Below are 20,169 nucleotides of genomic sequence, written 5' to 3' on the forward strand. Positions count from 1 at the left end.
CAGAAACCAGTCCTCATGTATATGATCAAACGATCTTTGACAAGGGCGCCAAGGTTACACAACGGGGTACAGACAGTCTCTTCAACAAATGGTGTTGGGAAAACTGGATAGCCACGTGCAAACAAATGAAGTTGGACCCTTATCTTACACCATATACAAAAACTAACTCAAGATGGATCAAAGACCTAACATAAGAACCGAAACTATAAAACTCCTAGAAGAAAACATAGGGGCTTCATGACATTGGACTGGGCAATGATTTCTTGGATATGACACCAAAAGCATAGACAACAAAAGCGAAAATAGACAAATGGGACTACATCAAACTCAACAGAGTGAAAAGGCAATCTATGAAATGGGAGAAAATATTTGCAAATTATTTATCTGATAAGGGGTTAATGTATGAGGAACTACAACTCAACAAAAAACAAATAACCTGATTAAAAAATGGGCAAAGGACTTGAACAGACTTTCCTCCAAAGAAGATATACGAATGGTCAATATGTCACCATCATTAGGGAAATGCAAATCAAAACCACAATGAGATATTACCTCATACCTGTCAGGATGGCCACTATCAAAAAGCTGGAAAATGTTTTGGCAAGGATGTGGAGAAATTGGAGCCCTTGCGCACTGTTGGTAGGAATGTAAAATCGTACAGCTGCTGTGGAAAACAATATGGAGGTTTCTCAAAAAATTTTTTAAAAGAATTACCACATGATAAAGCAATTCCTCTTCTGAGTGTACATTCAAAAGAAGTGCAAACCGGATCTGGAGGAGGCATTTGCACGAACACGTCTATTGCAGCATCATTCACAACAGGCACAAGGGAGAAGCAGACCAAATGTCCACCGACAAAGAAGGGATAAAGAAAATGCAGGATACACAGCAGAACAGTTTTCAACCTTTCAAAGAAGGAAACCCTGTCATATGCCATTTCATGGATGAACCTTAAGGACATTATGCTAAGTGACATAAGCTAGTCACAAAAATACAAATACTGCATGATTCTACTTATACGAGGTATCTAAAGTAGTCAAATTCTGAAACAGAAAGTAGAATGGTGGTTACCAAGGGCTGGAGGGAGGGGAAAAGGGGCGTTGTTCAATGCATATAGGGTTTCAGTTTTGCAAGATGAAAAATTTCAAGAGCTCTGTTACACAACAGTGTGCACACAATTACTATTGTACTGTACAGTTAAAGATAGTTAAGATGGTAAATTTTACATGGTTTTTTTACCACAATAAAAAAAAACCCAGATCAACCAGTTGCAATGAATGGACCTCATTTGTACCTTGACTCAAGAAAACTATAAAAAAAAAAATTGAGACAAAAGGGAAAAATGGAATGCTGACTAGGTATTCGATATTAAAGCATTGACTTTTTGGTGTGATAATATCTGGTATTTTAATTTTTTCACGTGATTCCTCTTCTTTTAGATAATCTGAAATATTTATTGATGAAATGTGTCTGGGATTTGTTTTGAATTGATGCAGTTGGAATGGGAGATATGGAGAAATCGACGGCCATGAGTTGAGACTTACTGAATCTGGGTGATGGGTACATGGGTGTCATGGACTCATGTGTTGCCTACTGTTGGACGTTTCTTCTCCACAATAAGGACTAAACTAAAGTGCCTCTGGGAGGGTTGGGGCTGTCAGGTATTTACACTTCGCTCTCAAACTCATCTATGGAGACTCCCTCTCCACCCAGCCCCCATCAGCAGGAGGACCTAGGCCCAGCATGGTGAATCCGCGTGTGCTGTGTTGACGGAATGCCTTCTCTAAAACCTTTAGCGCCCACAATTGCTCTTCCACTGAAGCGACAAAACAGGGAACGCAGACAATCACTCTTGAGTGAGAAGCCACAGAGTAGCAACATGGGCTTCGTTGAGCAGCTCATTGTTGTGACACCTGTGAGTGGCGGTTTTAGGAATGCTTTAGGCCAGCAAGTATTCCTAGTCTGGGTGACTGGATTCACTACCCAGCAGTCTAGGGGGTCCTTCAAGGAGCAGCAGGCCACTCCAGTGCCCCAGCACCTGGACACGCTGACAGCCCGTGAGGGCAGGGGCCTCTGCCCAGGTGGAGCAGGAAGGAGGAAGACCTTCCCGAAGCGGGAATGATGAGGTCTCCAGGCACGGACAGGAAAGAGGCAGCAAAACCTTCGCACCTACTTGGAAGCTTTGCCCAGGGCGGGCTGCTCCCTAGAAGAGGAAAGAAAACTCTCTGCCCCTCCCTGCCCCAGCCCTCTCTTCCTGCCCCAGCTGCTCCCACACGAGAGTAGGGCCAGTTCTCAGGAGGTTGCAGGTACCCAAACTTAGGCTTAGGACAACAGGGACATGAGTGCCATTCAAATTCCCCCATCCTACCCCAGATCCGCGCTTCTCATCACCACAGGAGGGTGAGGCCAGTAATACCAAACCAAACACCCAAGGGAAACAGCCCGAGGCAAATTTGGACTCTAATAGCTTGATGGTTGAGAGAAGCCCTTAGAAGGGGTATCTGCTAAAACAGAATACCATTAAAGTAACTGAATTTATTGATATATCCACAATAGTGGTTCAAAAAGAACTTACTTTCACAAGAACAAAGTTGTAACACTTTAATAATTTAAATAGAACTAAATTTAGTAACACACACACACATACAAAAAATTCAAACAATTTCATTGAACAGTGTATTTAAATGCATCAAATTCTTTAAAATCCCCAAAAAGGACTCAAGACCATGGATACGAAACAGTAATCTTGAAGTACTACAGAGCAGAGTAAAACAAGAAGGTAATCACTTTGCACAGACCAGTGGACACACAGACCTTTATGGGAACACTTCTGGGAAAGGCCAGAACAAAGAGTCATTGCAAAGGCATACAATCGATCTGAGAAAGACGAATTCATAGCTATGGATTTCTTTGGTCCTCCAAGTCACATCTGTTTTTACTTTAAAATACCAGACATGTTGAGTGCGCAATTCTACCTCTAGATGTCTAAATATTAAGCAGGATGATGGTTATATCAGGTCACACTTTAAAAGGAACTCAAAATCAATTACCACTTCAGAAACTCAGTACTTCAGAAACTCCAAATACAGAAAAATGAAGGAAACAGAAGTAGGGAAGAATTTTTTAAGAAAGCCCTTCTGCCATCTTGCCCCACTGTAAGTCAAACGGCATCACAGTGGCAGAGACAGAGCTCCCGAAGCTAAAGCAAACACTGTAGTTAATTCTTCTTAAGGTACTGGGATAAATTTGAAGAGCACTATGGTAACATTTCAGATGAGGGACTCCCCACAGAATAACTGTGTTTATGTTTTGGCGGGGGGCGGGGGGGGGGGTTGAGGGTTTTGTTTGTTTTAATTTGGCCCACACTGCCCCTGTGGAGGAAATTTTAAGATAATCGTTAATAAGGCAACAACTTCCTGGACTAAAAGATCTACGCCACTAGCACAGATACACTGAAGACAAGACCCACTTGGATCACAAGGGAAACCAGGAAGGGGCTTCCAGTATTTTCCAATAATTCCTGGTAATTCCAGAAAATTAGGGTACATTTTCACAGACACCAGCAATACAGCTTTCCTTCGACACTGGACGTCGCTCCTAACAGCCCACAGTCAGCTCGTGCTGCATTCTTCTGGGCTCATGGAAGCTATGGTTCTGCAAACCTGAAAATGATGGACACTCTGAAAAGTTTCCGGAAATATGTAGAAAAATATTCGATAAGACAAAAAAAAGTTCTGAGGCAACTACAAGGGATACACAAAGTAAGCTCCCAAGAAAATTCTAAAAGTAAAACTGGGAGGACTGGGTATTTGCAGGGTTGGTACTAAGTCTTATAAAATAACAGCTTTTTTAAAAAAGGCAAAAGTATCTACACTCTGAATGGTGTGATATTCTCATCAAGGCACAGAGAGTTAAATGTCTAAATCCCCGTATGTCGACATGAGAATACACTCGTAAACAACTCCAGGAGCTAACTCCCTGTGATGAAATTTAAAAGAGACTGGAAGGTAGAAACGTGCCTTTTGACTCACCATAAAACCAAAAACATAGATATTCCACCACCTTCTCTTGGTGACTCGCGTTACAATTGGATAGTTAAAGAATAAATATATAAAAAATAAAGTGTCACTGGTGGTTTAATCCACATGATTAAAGTGGAGCCTGATTTTCAATTTGCAGAACAAAGCTGCATACTGTCCATAAATTATCTTAAGCACTATACCATTTTTGTTTGGGGAGAGAAAAACAGCACATTGGTTATAGTTCTCACCCGTTCCCGACACTGCTGTTCTTATGAACCAAATTACTGTACTATTTGAACAAAACACACGAATTCTTCTCCCTTCCCAGCACCTTCAGGTTCTCTGAATGGCAGTGGTTTTGTGCATGTAACTTATACAATTGGCAGTTTGCTTGAATGCTGCCACTAAAAGGTGGCAAGAAGAAAGTAGGGGGCTCACCCCTTTATTAATTATTTTTATTTGACTTGCTATAAATAATTAGTAAACATAATTAGTGCTGAGGAATAAAGTTCGCATCTGTAACAACTGAAAATGGAATGTACAGTGAAGACCAGACGAACAACCTTCCTAGAGGCACAATCTGCAGACCGCACACCACACGCTGGCGTTCAGCTTTTAATGAGGGTCAGAAACTCCTCCCGGGTCTTCGGATCTTCCCGGAACACACCCAACATTGTGCTGGTCACAGTTTTGCTGTTCATTTTCTGTACCCCTCGCATTACCATGCACATGTGTCTACAAAACAAGATAACAAGGAGTTTAAAGGAGTAGACAATTGCTGGTTTGGTTTTTGAAATAAAAAGCATGCCAAAAAATTAAATGGAATTAAACTGAGTTCACAGTTACCAAGTGTGTCCAAATATCACTTCTTAGACAAATTTGATCTAAAACTTCTTTTTTAAGTTGCTTAGTCTTAGAGCTTTTATTCTTATCAGTGGTAAAGTCCTTAATGCATCCAACAGAAGGGGAAAGAACGGAATTTTCTTCGTAGGTGAAAATGATACAAGGGGGTCTACAGAGAGACAACAACTTCTAGATAAAAAGAAATTCAGAATTCTTACTTGATCCATCTTCAGGACCAAGACAGCACTATGCTAGCTTAGGTGTTCAGAGAAATACGAAGTATGCTGGTCTCGCCAGGCAGGACCCAGCGAACGCTGACCACAGTGAGTCTAAGCGCCCTGGGGAAGCCGGACAGCACACACAGTACCGAGCTCACACCATACCAGAAGAACGCATGGAAACTCTGCCACAAGATGTGTGCAGTTCTCACAATCCATTCTAACTCAAAGAAGTGTCTTCAGCTGGGCTTTGTATCATTCTTAGCTCTATTTTTTAAGTGTGTGACGAAATATTAGGAAAACTCTGCTTAGAGCAACAAAGCGCTACAGAAGGCATCAAAGGGAGACAGCAAACGCTGCTGACCGTACACATCTCTGCACTTACGCTATGCCTCCCCACACCTCCACAACCCCCACCACAAACCAAACCAAACCCGTCTCCCAAACCCTGGTTCCTGGAACGGCAACGCAGTAAGTGAAAGAGGTAAAAGGGCTTTAGGCTCGGAGATGGAGAACGGGACAGTGTCAATCGTGTGGCATCACCTGGTACTAGAAATACCGGGCAGCACTGAGTATCATTTTCATGCACTATGACGACAGCGTTAAAGGCAAACACAGACTTACGTGGCTTCAACCACAACCCCAACTCCGGCAGGGCACAAGGCTTCTGTGATTGCCACAGCAATCTGTTTCGTAAGGCGCTCTTGAACTGTGGGTGTGACAAAGAGCTCAGATTAAGAGTCTGACACAAACAGATAGCTGGAAGCTTTTGCTGTCTCTAGGTTTCTACATCTGAAATCTAAGGAGCAGACTTCTATGAGGGTTAAGAGCTGAGAGCTACCAGCTGTCACCCGTCTGCTGCGTCTGCTGCCTGGGCCACAGGAGGCCCTGTGCAATTCCATCACCTGCAGTACAGGTGCTGGAGAGAGCTCGGGAAGCCCTGGCGCCTTCCAGTACCACTGGAGGAAACAGATCAGAATGGCGACTGTCTCGGGTGTGCAGTGAGAGCCACAGTTTATCGACAACATGCACCTCCACGGAGGCGGAGTGCAGCGAGTGAATAAGCAGCTCGCAACAGGATTAACAAAGGGGTCACAGTCCAATTATCAGATTGTACTTAGAGCAATTTTGAAAACCAATCATTTAACCTAAATAATGCAGCTCCTGTGCTGAATAAACAACTCTTTGAAAACATCCAAGAGTGTTCATTGCAGCACTGCATCTATTTGAAAACTGACAAAATCTCCAAATATCCCTCAGAGCAGGTGTCAGTCAAACGAAGCCACCACACAGCCGTACATGGTGCTAAACAGCCGGCAGAATGAATGCGATAGGCACACGTATGCAGGAAAAAGGCTAAGGTTTGTTAAGTGAAAACAAAGTAGGGTAAAAAGAAAATGAAGCCCATTATATACAGTGTGAGGCCATAAAATGTCAGTAGATGCATAACTGTGGGAAGGAATGTGCAAACCAACAGGGACCTCTTCTGCAGACTGGAAACACAGCACGCTTTCTCCTTCTGTTTGATATTCCTATGAGGTTTTGATTTTTACGTCATATGTATTATATTTGTAATAACAAAAAATACTTCTTTCTTAAGAAAAAATGTTTTTCTGTAAATAAAATAGTTTAAAAGTTTACCTTGTAATCTTCTACTGTAGATTTCTACAATCCTAGAAAAGAATGAGTTGTTTTAGTTAACCATAAATTGTTAGAGGTGAATTGGTAAAGCTTCCTCCTAAGACTAAAAGGACTTCATTGAAGGAATTGCCGGGTGCGGGCAGAGGGGTCACGCTTACCAGGGGAGGATGAAAGATACAAAAACCACAGGGAAATGAGAAGAGGGAGGGTCTAAAGGAGACCACCATCACAACACATGCGCTTCCTCATGGCCCCAAAGAGGAGAGAGTGACCTGCAACCGCTCTCAGATAGAGCAGAATGAGAGGGAGTTTTAAAGCCCCCAAGTCATCAATTTGAGGCCACGTCTCAAGTTCTAATCAATCACATCATCTAATCAGAGCTTACGCTGCAAGTTCAAAATAAAAAGACTATTTGTTAATAGCAGACCATCATAACCACTACAGAACCAAACCTATTAGGACAATCAGCTTAGAACGAACAGACTTGTTGAGGTATCTCTCTGTAAGACGGTCCATCGACGCACTCAGTACCGTCAACCCCACACGAAAGCCCAGATCTTAGCTTATCACACTGCCTGTCAGCGCCGAATTCTCCCCATTCAGCATCTTTTACTCAAGCTGTGAAACGTAAAGATGGTCACTCGAATTACCCATTTGAGGAAAACAATTCACATCAAGGATCTTTTCTTTAAAATTCGGCCTTTTAGTCAGGAATTTGGACTCTGTTTAAGGATCACCTCACCTACGAGGCATTTTATGACTCTTCTCCCCATTAAGCTGCTCAGATGGAACTGACAACGTGCGCCTTTATCCACATTATGGCCTTTTCAGCTCCTAGATAGGAAATATGTCCTCTTTCTTACTGGGTCGAATTTCTATATATGTTACTTCTGATAGTTTTCCAGGTGATTAATTTCTGTTGTATAAGTAGGAGATGCCATTGATTTAAAAATTAGTTATGACTTCTCATAGTCGTCATTTCTTCTTCTCGAATAAAATTTCAGGGACAACATCAGATGACAGCGGCAATACTGGGCATCCATACTGTGCTCCACACTTTAATAGGAGGGTCTCTAACATTTACCGTTACCCATGGTGCCTGCCTGTTTCTGGCAGAGAGCCCTTACTGCCAAAGGAGGGTGGTTCCTGCAACCGTCATTGAGCACTGATGACAATATGATTACGTGGTGAACCGGGTCCCTAAGCTCAGTTTATAATGGCTTATTCCTAGCTTATGCATTTTTCTTTTTCAAGTAAGGAGTAGATGTTAAATTTGTCTTCTCAGCATTCAAGATAATCATATAGCTTCCCTGAATTTAAAAAAAATCCTTAAAGATTTTATTTTTTTCCTTTTTCTCCCCAAAGCTCCCAGGTACATAGTTGTATATTCTTAGTTGTGGGTCCTTCTAGTTGTGGTATGTGGGACGCCGCCTCAGCATGACTCGATGAGTGGTGCCATGTCCGCGCCCAGGATTCGAACCGACGAAACCCTGGGCCGCCTGCAGCGGAGTGTGCAAACTTAAGCACTCAGCCACGGGGCCAGCCCCTAAAAAAAACCTTTATTTTCCCCCTTACTCTTGAAGATAATTTCTTGAGAGGTGTTTGTTGGGAACAGAAGCCTAGTTTGATACTGCAATTTCTCTGCCCTATCAGTCTACATGCTGTTACCTCGTAGGCAGTAGTCTTCTCTGTGGCTGCTTTGATGATATCTGAGGACATGTACTCTGCAGGTTTCTAGGTTGTATCACTATTTTGTCCTGTTTGGACTTTATTAGGCTTCCTGAATCTGAAGACTGATACTCAGCGTGCTCCGGAAATGTTTTCAGGCGTTACCTCCTCTAATATCGAACCTCCCCCTGCCTGTCATCTCCAGGAACTTCAACTAAGGGCCTGTCAGACCTCAGACGACAGCACCAGGACTTTGGCTCCATACTTTCTGTATTCTTGGAGTAAACCTCCCTGGGTCACGATGAAAACAGTACTTGTAGACTTTTTTTTTTTTTTTTTTAAAGATTTTATTTTTCCTTTTTCTCCCAAAGCCCCCCAGTACATAGTTGTGTATTTTTAGTGTGTGTCCTTCTAGTTGTGGCATATGGGATGATGCCTCTGCATGGCTTCATGAGCGGTGCCATGTCCACGCCCAGGATTCGAACTGGTGAAACCCTGGGCCGCCGAAGCAGAGCGCAAGAACTTAACCACTTGGCCACAGGGCCAGCCCCTTGTAGCCTGTTAAAATAGCTTTATTATTTATTTTTTTTGAGGAAGATTAGCCCTGAGCTAACATCTGCTGCCAATCTTCCTCTTTTTTGCTAAGGAAGACTGGCCCTGAGCTAACATCCATGCCCCTCTTCCTCTACTTTATATGTGGGACACCTGCCACAGCATGGCTTGACAAGCAGCAGGTAGGTCCACACCTGCAATCTGAATTGGTGAACCCCGGCCCGCCGAAGCAGAATGTGTAAACTTAACCACTGCGCTACTGGCTCGGCCCCCTAAAGTAGCTTTTTTTGACATTTAGGATTTTTACAACCACATTTGTAGCTGAGATCAGTCTATAATTTTTCTAAAGCCAGCTTTATCAGGCTCTGTTATAAGGGATTGTCAGCTTTGTCAGTTACTTGTGTAGCTTTTCAGGTTTTCCCATGCTCTGGACTGCCTTATATAACATGGGAATTCGTGGTCACTTGGAAGTTTGAGAGAATGCTGTTAAACTGACTGAGCCCAGCCCCACCTCCCACCCGACTCCCAGCATTAATTTGACTTTTCTAATGGTTACTAGTTTATCCAAGTTTTCTAACTTTTCGTTTATTCCCTTCTCTCTCCAGCTTTTTTTTAAACTTATTCACAAAGATTTAAAGTTTTTAAAGCATATTTTTAGTTACATAGCCTCTCATTCCTAGATACTAGTATGTATCCTCTCAATTATACATCCAAGCAATCTATGATACAAGATTTTCAACTTCGATTTATGATTTCTATTCTTTTCTGATTTTTCTAAATATTTTTTCTTTCCCATTTGTTCTTTAAACTTGCTTTATAATTCTTTTTCTTTAAAAAAATATTGAATGCTTAATTTATTTGTTGTCTGTATTTAATGATGAAAGTATTTATGGCTATAAATTTAATTCCAAAGTGCAGCTTTTAAAAAAATTTCAGCTTTACTTAGGTACAACTGACACAAAAATTTTAAGATATTTAGGGCTGGCCTGGTGGTGTGGTGCTGAAGTCTGCGTGCTCCACTTTGGCGGCCTGGGGTTCACGGGTTCGGATCCCTGGTGTGGACCTACACACGCCCATCAGACCATGCTGTGGCAGCATCACACATACAAAAGAGACGAAGATTGGCACAGATGTCAGCTTGGGGACAATTTTCCTCAAGCAAAAAGAGGAAGACCGGCAACGGATGATTTAAAGTGTACATCACGTGATTTGATATGCAAAGACACTGAGAAATGATTCCTCCATCTAGTTAATTAACACATCCATAGCCCCATTTTTTTCGGTAAGAACAATGAACATAGGAGTACAGATATCTCTTTGATATCCTGTCTTCATTTCCTTTGGATATATACCCAGAAGTAGGATTGCTGGATATGGTAGTTCTATTTTTAACTTTTTGAGGAACCTCCATACTGTCCCCATAGTGGCTGCACCAATTTACCTTCCCGCCAACAGCGCACAAGTGCTCCCTTCTCTCCACATCTGCGGCAACACTCATCTCTTGTCTTTTTGATAACAGGCATTCTAACAGATGTGAGGTGGTATTTCATTGTGGTTTTGATTTGCATTTCCCTGATGATTAGTGATGACGAGCGCCTTTTCATATATTTGTTGGCCATCTGTGTGTCTTTTTTGGAAAGACGTCTATCCATTTTTCTGCCCATTTTTTAATTGGATCGTCTGTTTCTTCAGCAGTGAGTTGTAAGAATTCTTTACATATTTTGGATATTAACCCTTATAAGATATATAATTTGCAAATATTTTCTTTCATTCAGTAGGTTGCCTTTTCGTTTTGTTGATGGTTTCCTTTGCTGTGCAGAAGCTTTTTAGTTTGACCTAGTCCCATTTTTTTATTTTTGCTTTTGCTGCCTTTGCTTTTGGTGTCAAGTCCAAAAAATCATCACCAAGACTGATGTCAAGGAGCTTATCCCCTAGGTTTTCTTCTAGGAGTTTTATGGTTTCAGGTCTTATGTTCAAATCTTCAATCCATTTTGAGTGGATTTTATATATGGTGTAAGACAGGGGTCCAGTTTTCCTAACACCATTTATTGAGGAGACTATCCTTTCCCCATTGTATACTCTTGGCTCCTTTGTTGTAAATTAATTGACCATATATGCATGGGTTTACTTCTGAGCTCTCTATTCTGCTCCATTGGTCGATGCATCTGTTTATATGCCAGTGCCATACTGCTTTGATTATTAAAATAAAGGGGACATAGTTGAGTACTAGATATAACCAATGGACATCTTATTTAAATAGTCCACTTACTGGTCTTATAATACCTGTGCTAGGTCCCCTGTTTTCTCTTTTGTATTATGCTTTCTCTCCTCCTCTGGCAACTGAAAAAGTCATCTGGTGACACTTTTGCAGGAAGAATGCATGATGGTACAATTTAACCCTTGCAAATCCTAAAGAGTATTTTGGATGACTTCATATAACGTGACTTGACAAGCTTGACTTGACACCAGGCTGCAAATTCTCAAATGTGGCCAGAGCAAAGAGCAAAAGAGCAGCAGGAGATGGAACTAGCTCAGAGTGGGACTTGTCAGCTAAAGTCAGCTTAAATGTTATGGAGAGTTACGGAGAGCAGCAGCAGGAAATCCACACTTTAGAAAGAATATCCTAGCAGCACTTGAGAGCAGATTTAAGGACCCAAAGAGATTAAAGGCAGGGAGGAGGTAGAAGTTTAACGATAATGCAGGAGGAACATAAGAAAGGCCTAGCAGACCGGCAGCAAGGACAAGAAGCAAGAAGCCAGCATGGTAATGGGGCAAAGGGGGCTGCTGCAGGAGGCTGGTGAGCAAACAGCGATGAGTGGGTCCTCCTCCCTCCTTACCCTAAAATAGATTCCAAATGGAACAAAGACGTAAATATAAAATAAGGCCACAAAAAAACATGAGTTTATTACTGCATAAAAGGTTTAAACTTCTATATGGAAAAATAATACTATAAAATAAATCAAAACACAACTGACAAGCTGGGAAAAATTATTTGCAGCACCTGACTTAACTGCTTTCACATTCAGAGAGCTCATACAAATCAGTCCTAAAAAGACAAATGACCCAATGGAAAAATTAGCAAAGGCTAAGAGCGGGAAGTTTCTGAAAAGATTCAACATCACTCTTGCATTAAAGAAATGCCAATTAAAACAAAAGGTACCAATTTTCACTTCTCTGTTTGGCAGAGGTTGAAAAGAATGATGTAAGCCAATGTTGGCAAAAGTGTAGAGAAACATACACCATTTATCTATTATTAAGAGTATAAATTGGTATGATGTTTTTTGGAGAGCAATTTGGTAATATCAAAAATTCAGCTACCTTTAACCCAGCAAATTTTACACTAGCAATTCCTCTCACAGGCAGACTCAAAGTATGCAAATATACAAAAATACATTCACCAAAGCATTTTTTCTCCTTTTTTGAAAATAGTCTCAAACTGTAGACTATTCTTATCTATATTAAAGACTGGATAATGGATTATATTAATCAAAGAAATACTATATAGTCATTAAAAGGAACTTGGACTTTTTGGACTAAAAAATGTCCAAGGGATTTCAGAATATTTTTAATTAAAAAAAAAAAGAAAAGAAAAGTTGTAGTACAGAATGTGGGGTACGATCTCCCTTTTTTTTGCTTTGTTTTGCTAGTTTTAAAGAGCTATATGTTTGTGTTTGCATAGAAATTTTCCAGAAGGATAGTGAAAGAAATCTCCAGTTTTAACTCTGGGGAATGGAACTAGGAAAGCTTTGCCTTCCCACTCATTTGTATTTAACTGGTAAGTGTGTTACTTTTATAATAGAGAGAAAGAGGCAAAAAGAATGTTGCCTCTGTAATCTAATGCCCACTCTGCCTTTGTCACTATCTCCCAGTCACCCCTGCCCAAATCTCTTATGTCTGTCAATCAACCTGCTCCCTATCCACCAGAATACGCCTTGCTCCTACCCTTGGATTGGCCTTTGCTTATGCACTAACTACACCTAGAGGAACTCTTCCATTTACAAGTCTCTCAGCCCTCCCCCTCTGGGCGTCTCCAACCCTGCCAGGCCACAGGCATCTGTGGCTCCTCTGAACTGAGATGCTCCTCTGAACTGGGAGCTCCTAATCAGGCACTTCTGTGGCACCTGCTGCCTCAGACTGTCCCTGCCCTTGAAGGCAGGGGCTGTGTCCTACCTCTCCCTAGCAACCACAATCGCTGGCACAGTGTCCCTTCACAGCAAGTGCTCAATAAACAGATTCAGCAATGGCTACCCCAAGGCACTACAATTCTATATTCAAGATAGAATTATGTTCATTCAATTATTCGAAGGCAAGAAAACTAATACATATTCACTGGACTTTCAGCAACAAAAGGAATTTCTATTCAAACCTAAGTTTACTCTAGAATTTTACTATAGTTAAACCAGATCAACTCACTTCTGGCATTTTCTTGTTCCTTAAGGCTTTACTGTTTGATATTTGACTTCCCTGGCACTGAAAGGTCATTCGTTTAAAGGCAAGCATATAACAAACCTCACATACAAGATTAAAATGAGCAGTGAAGTTTTGCTAAGACATTCAGTTTTCTTTATTACTCTTGACTTGCTAAATATTGCTACTTCTTATAAGGAATAATCAGTTGGATAAAATCTTAGTCTTCTTTCCCATTTAATAGATCCTCTATTCAAATTTTTTAGGGGATCTCGTCAAGAGGGTGGCATAGGCGGACTCTGAACTCACCTCCTCCCATGAATACAACCAGGTTACAACCATTCTTGGAAAAACTACCCCAGAGACAGAACTGAAAACTGGATAGAAACAACCCCCATAACAAGGGACAGCCCCGACTGAGGTGGAAGAGGCAGAAATTCCTTCTGGAAAGAAAAAAAGCCACCTTTGCAAGCCGTGGAGCTTCACAGCACAGCGGGAGCCACCCTAAGGTATGCGGCCTTCCCTGGAGAAATGGGGACCTGAGTGGGGACCTCTGTTACCACTACAAGCATCCTTTGAACTCAGCACAACTGAGACAAGTCTCATACTATCTGGTTTGGCTGGCTATTAACTGCAGTGGGGAATACCCCCAGAAAAGCTATCAGACATAAGCAGAAAAACCCGGCTCTTAAAGGGCTCATGCACAAATTCACCCATCTCAGAAAGCAACCTAAAATCACCAGAAAGTAAGGTGCACAGTCCTTTGGTGAAGAGACTCACCTGGTAGGCTATGGGTACATCTTGGTAAGAGGTGAGACTTCTCTGAGGTCTGAGACATTGGCGGCAGCATTGTTTAACTAGTGCAGGTATGCTGATAAAGACACTGGCAGGTGCCATTGAAGTTCTTCTCTTGGTCTGTTAGCCCAGGGGTCTGCTGCATCCACTAGAGCACTGATTTAATCCAGCTCAGCCAGGGCAGGAAGCCCACCCTAGGGACTGGCCCCATTCAATAGCAAGCCCTCAGGCTAAGCGTCAGCCTGCATAAACTGGGTGCCTCGATCCTCTGCAGGCAGGCAGGTGTGTCTGCCTCTGTGGGGCAGGGCCTGCGTGAAGAGCAGGTGAAGTGTAGGGGGCATTAGTGGAGAGTGTGGTGGCTTCTGCAGTGGGGTGCTTGGGTACGCTCCAGGGGTTGGGAAGTGTGCGTGGGCCAGGACCATGTTGATGGTGTGTGAGGACCTGTGGGGGGTGGGGCTCAGCAGCAGCAGCAGACCTGTGCTTCAGGAACAGCCACAAAAGGGATCGGCCCCTTGCAAAACCTGAAACAATTGGGTGTTCCTGTGCCTGGGGCCAGCCCCACTCAGCTGCAAGGTGATATAGCTGACAACAGCCTTGCAGGCCTGAGGCCTATAGCAATTGTAAGCACGTGAGCCTAACAATAAGCCCCACTGGGTGCCTACTCACTTAGAAGAAAAACTGCCATAGAAGTGTGCTGATAGACTTTGTAGCCAACGGTGCTGAGGCTCCCCAAACCCAATTCACAAACACTCGGCCAGGGAGGGAAAGCCTAGACTCTCTGGGTACCTGCAGTAAGAGCAACCCTGCCGCAGCAGATGGACACAAGTAGCCCACACAGGGGTCACTCCGGGAACATTTGGACTGCTGATGAGAGGGAAGCACACTGCTGGGCCTCAAAAGGTGTCTCTTACCAAAGGTCACTTCTCCAAGATCAGGAGACTTAGTTGATTCACCTAAAACATAGATATAAGCACAGAGAAAGAGGCAAAATGAGGAGCAAAGGAATATGTGCCAAGCAAGGGAACAGGACAAAACCCCAGAAAAAGAACAAAATGAAAGAGAAATAAACAATTTGACAAAGATGCTCACTGATCTTGGGAGAAGACTGGGTGAACACTGTGAGAACATCAACAAAGAATTGGAAAATATAAAAAAGAACCAATCAGGGGCCAGCCCCATGGCCAAGTGGTTAAGTTCATGTGCTCTGCTTTGGAGGCCCAGGGTTTCACTGGTTCAGATGCTGGGCGCAGACATGCCACTGCTCATCAGGCCATGCTGAGGCAGCATCCCACATAGCACAACCAGAAGGACCAACAAATAGAATATACAACTACGTATTTGGGGGCTTTGAGAAGAAAAAGAAGATTGGCAACAGATGTTAGCTCAGGTGCCAATCTTTAAAAAAAAAAAAAAGAAAGAACCAATCAGAAATGAAGAATACAATACTGGAAATGAAAAATTCACTAGAGGGACTCAATAGCAGAGTAGATGATATAGAAGAACAGATGAGCAACCTGGACAAAAGACTAGAGGAAATCACCCAAGCTGAACAGATAAAAGAAAAAAGAATTATACACAACAAGAACAGTCTAAGAGAACTCTGAGACAATATGAGGCAGATTAACATTCTTATTATGGGTGTCCCAGAAGGAGACGAATGAGAAAAAGAGGCAGAGAATCTATTTGAAGAATGAATAGCCAAAAACTTTCATAACCTAAGGAAGGAAACAGACATCCAAGTACAGGAAGAACAGAGAGCACCAAACAAGACACACCCAAAGAGGCCCACACCAAGACACATTATAACTAAAACGGCCACATAAAACATAAAGAGAGAATCCTAAAAGCTTCAAAAGAAAGGCAACAAGTGACATACAAAGGAAACCCCATAAGGCTATCAGCTGACTTCTCAGCTGAAATCCTACAGGCTAGAAGAGACGGGCACGACATATTTAAAGTGCTGAAAGGAATAAACCTACAGCCAAGAATACTCTACCTGGCAAGATTATCATTCAGAATGGAAGGAGAGACAAAGAATTTCCCAGACAAGCAAAAATTAAAGGAGTTTACCACCAAGAAACCAGTTTTACAAGAAATGCTGAAGGGACTTATTTAACGGGGAAAGAGAAGACCACAAATAGGAATAAGAAAATTATATAAAAACAAAAAAAAAACTTGGTAATAAAATCACTGGTAAAGGCAAAAATACCATAAAGGTACAGATCAACCACCTATGAAGATAATATGAAGGTTAAAAGACGAAAGACTAAAATGACCTATTTCGATGATAAGAGGGTAATGGATAGACACACACAAAATAAGAGATTAGATATGATTTCAAAAACTTAAAATGGGGGAGGAAGGGAGTAAAAGAGTATAGCTTTTAGAAAGAGGTCAAACTAAAGAGACTATCAACTTAATATAGATTGCTACATATGTAGAATATTATATATGAACCTCATGGCAATCACAAACCAGAAACATATAATAAATAAGCAAATAAGTAAGAGAAAGGAAATCAAACGTATTACTAAAGAAAGGCATCAGACCACAAGGGAAGAGAGCAAGAGAAGAAGAAAGGAACAGAGAAGAACTACTAAAACATGCAGAAAAAAGTAACAAAATGACAATACATACATATTTATCAATAGTTACTTTAAATGTCAATGGACTAAATACTCCAATCAAAAGGCTTAGGGTGGCTGATTGGATAAAAAAACAAGACCCATATATATATACATGCTGCATACAAGAGACACACTTCAGACCTAAAGACACTCACAAACTGACAGTGAACAGATAGAAAAAGATATTCAATGTAGATGGCAAAGAAAGGAAAGCTGGGGTAGGAATACTCCTATCACACAAAGTAAATTTTAAAACAAAATTGTAACAAGGGACAAAGAATGGCACTACATAATGATAAAGGGAACAATCCAACAAGAGGATACAACACTGTAAGTATCTATGCACCTAACATAGGAGCACCTAAATATATAAAGCAATTATTACACAGACATAAAAGGAGAAGTAGACAGTAACATAATAATAGTAGGGGACTTTAACATTGCACTTACACCAATGGACAGATCATCCAAACAGAAGATCAATAAGGAAACAGTGGCCTTAACTGACATGTTAGACCGGATGGACTTAGTAGATATAAACAGAACATTCCATCCAAAAAACTGCAGAATATACATTCTTTTCAAATGCTCATGGAATATTCTCCAGGATAGATCACACATTAGGCCATCAAACAAATCTCAATACATTTAAGAAGACAGAAATAATACCAAACATCTTTTCTGACCACAAAGGTATGAAACTAGAAATCAACTACAGGAAGAAAATCAGAAAAGCCACAAATATGTGGAGATTACACAAAATGCTACTGAATTTTGCATTACCGGGTCAATGAAGAAATCAAAGGAGAAATCAAAAAACACCTGGCAACAAATGAAAATGAAAATATGACATGCCAAAATATATGGGATACAGCAAAAGCAGTTCTAAGTCAGAATTTTATAGCAATTCAGGTCCACCTCAACAAGCAAGAAAAATCCCAAATAAACAATCTAACAGTGCATCTAAAGGAACCAGAAAAAGAAGAACAAACAAAGCCCAAAATCAGTAGAAGAAAGGAAATAATAAAAATAAGAGCAGAAATAAATGAATTAGAGACTTAAAAAACAATAGAAAAAATCAATGAAATCGAGAGCTGGTTCTTTGAAAGGATAAACAAAATCGACAAACCTTTAGCTAGACTCACCAAGAAAAAAAGACAGATGGCTTAAATAAAATCAAAAATGAAAGAGGAGAAATTAAAATGGACACCTCAGAAATACAAAAGATGATAAGAGAAGACTATGAAAAGCTATATGCCAACAAACTGGATTATCTAGAAGAAACGGATAAATTCTTAGAATCATACAACCTTCCGAAAGTGAATCAAGAAGAAATAGAGAATTTGAATAGACCAATCACCAATAAGGAAATTGAAACAGTAATCAAAAACTTCCCCAAAATAAAAGTCCAGGACCAGATGACTTCCCTGGTGAATTCTACCAAACATTCAAAGAAGACTTAATACCTATCCTTCTCAAACTCTTCCAAAAAACTGAAGAAGAGGGGAGGCTTCCTAACTCATTCTACGAAGACAACATTATCTTGATACCTAAACCAGACAAGGACAACACAAAAAAGAAAATTACAGCCCAATGTCACTGATGAACATCGATGCAAAAATCCTCAACAAAATACTAGCAAATCAAATACAACAATACATTAAAAAGATCATACATCATGATCAAGAGGGATTTATTCCAGGGATGCAGGGATGGTTCAACATCTGCAAATCAATCAATATGATACACTGCATTAACAAAATGAAGAATAAAAATCACATGATCATCTCAATAGATGCAGAGAAAGCATTTGACAAGACAGAGCATCCATTTATGATAAAAACTCTGAACAAAATGTGTATAGAAGGAAAGTACCTCAACATAATAAAGGTCATATATGACAAACCCACAGCTAATATCATTTTCACTGGAGAAAATCTGAAAGCTATCCCTCTAAGAACAGGAACAAGACAACGATGCCCACTGTCACCACTCTTATTTAACATAGTATTGGAAGTCCTAACCAGAGCAATCAGGCGAGAAAAAGAAGTAAAAGGGATCCAAATTGGAAAAGAAGAAGTGAAACTGTCACTATTTGCAGATGATATGATTTTATATATGGAAAACACTGAAGAATCCACTGAAAAACTTTTAGAAATAATAAACAAATACAGTAAAGTTGCAGGATACAAAATCAACATACAAAAATCAGTTGTATTTCTATACACTAACAAAGAAGCAATAGAAAAAGAAAGTAAGAATACAATCCCATTTACAATTGCAACGACAAAAAAATAAAATACCTAGGAATAAATTTAACTAAAGAGGTGAAACATCTGTGAGCTGAAAACTATAAAACATTGTTGAAAGAAATTGAAGAGGATACAAAGAATAGAAAGATATTCCATGCTCTTAGATTGGAAGAATTAACATTAGTTAAAATGTCCATACTTCCTAAAGCAATCTATAGATTAAATGCAATCCTCATCTAAGTTCCAATGACATTTTTCACAGAAATAGAACAAAGAATCCTAAAATTTATATGGAACAACAAAAGACCCCCAATATCCAAAGGAATCCTGAGAAAAAAGAACAAAGCTGGAGGTATCACACTCCCTGATTTCAAACCCTACTACAAAGCTAAAGTAACTAAAACACCATGGTACTGGCACAAAAACAGACAAGGTCAATGGAACAGAATCGAGAGCCCAGAAATAAACCCACACATCTATGGACAACTAATTTTCGACAAGGGAGCCAAGATCATACAATGGGGAAAGGACAGTCTCTTTAATAAGTGGTGTTGGGGAAACTGGACAGCCACATGCAAAAGAAAGAAAGTAGACCATTATCTTACACCATGCACCAAAATCAACTCAAAATGGAATAAAGACTTGAACATAAGATCTGAAACCATGAAACTTCTAGAAGAAAACATAGGCAGCATGCTGTTTGACATCTGTCTTAGCAGTATTTTTTCAAATACCAAGTCTGACTGGGCAAGGGAAACAAAGGAATAAATAAACAAATGGGACTATATCAAACTAAAAAGCTTCTGCACAGCAAAGGAAACCATCAACAAAACAAAAACACAGCCTAACAACTGGGAGAAGATACTTGCAAACCATATATCAGATAAGGGGTTAATATCCAAAATATACAAAGAACTCAAACATCTCAACAACAAAAAACTAACAACTCAATTAAAAAATGGGCAAAAGATCTGCACAGACATTTCTCCAAAGCAGATATATGGATGGCCAACAGGCATATGAAAAGATGTTCAACATCATTAATTATCAGGGAAATGAAAATCAAAACCAGAATGAGATATCACCTCACTCCTGTCAGAATGGCTATAATTGACAAGACAGGAAACAATAAGTGTTGGAGAGG

At 40.6% G+C, this 20,169-nt stretch overlaps 1 protein-coding gene across 4 annotated transcripts in view; it reads right to left on the reverse strand.

The window, feature by feature from the left end:
* The window catches only part of GCH1 (GTP cyclohydrolase 1), a 101,017-nt gene that overhangs the window by 36,321 nt on the left and 44,527 nt on the right, over nt 1-20,169 (reverse strand). The window contains exons 4-6 of one of the 4 annotated variants that reach the window (XM_023627771.2): nt 6,725-6,756; nt 5,708-5,792; nt 2,587-4,757 (exon numbers count right to left, since the gene is read on the reverse strand). The exons of 1 other annotated variant lie outside the window; for it this stretch is intronic. In XM_023627771.2, coding sequence (XP_023483539.1) covers nt 4,631-4,757; nt 5,708-5,792; nt 6,725-6,756 — 244 coding nt within the window. In that variant the 3' untranslated portion in view covers nt 2,587-4,630. Of the gene's footprint in view, nt 1-2,586; nt 4,758-5,707; nt 5,793-6,724; nt 6,757-20,169 lie in introns of those variants that run through there. 2 more of the 4 variants (XM_023627773.2, XM_023627772.2) reach the window with 2 other exon arrangements.

The sequence above is a fragment of the Equus caballus genome, chromosome 24 (genome assembly GCF_041296265.1).
Source record: "Equus caballus isolate H_3958 breed thoroughbred chromosome 24, TB-T2T, whole genome shotgun sequence".
Taxonomy (NCBI): domain Eukaryota; kingdom Metazoa; phylum Chordata; class Mammalia; order Perissodactyla; family Equidae; genus Equus; species Equus caballus.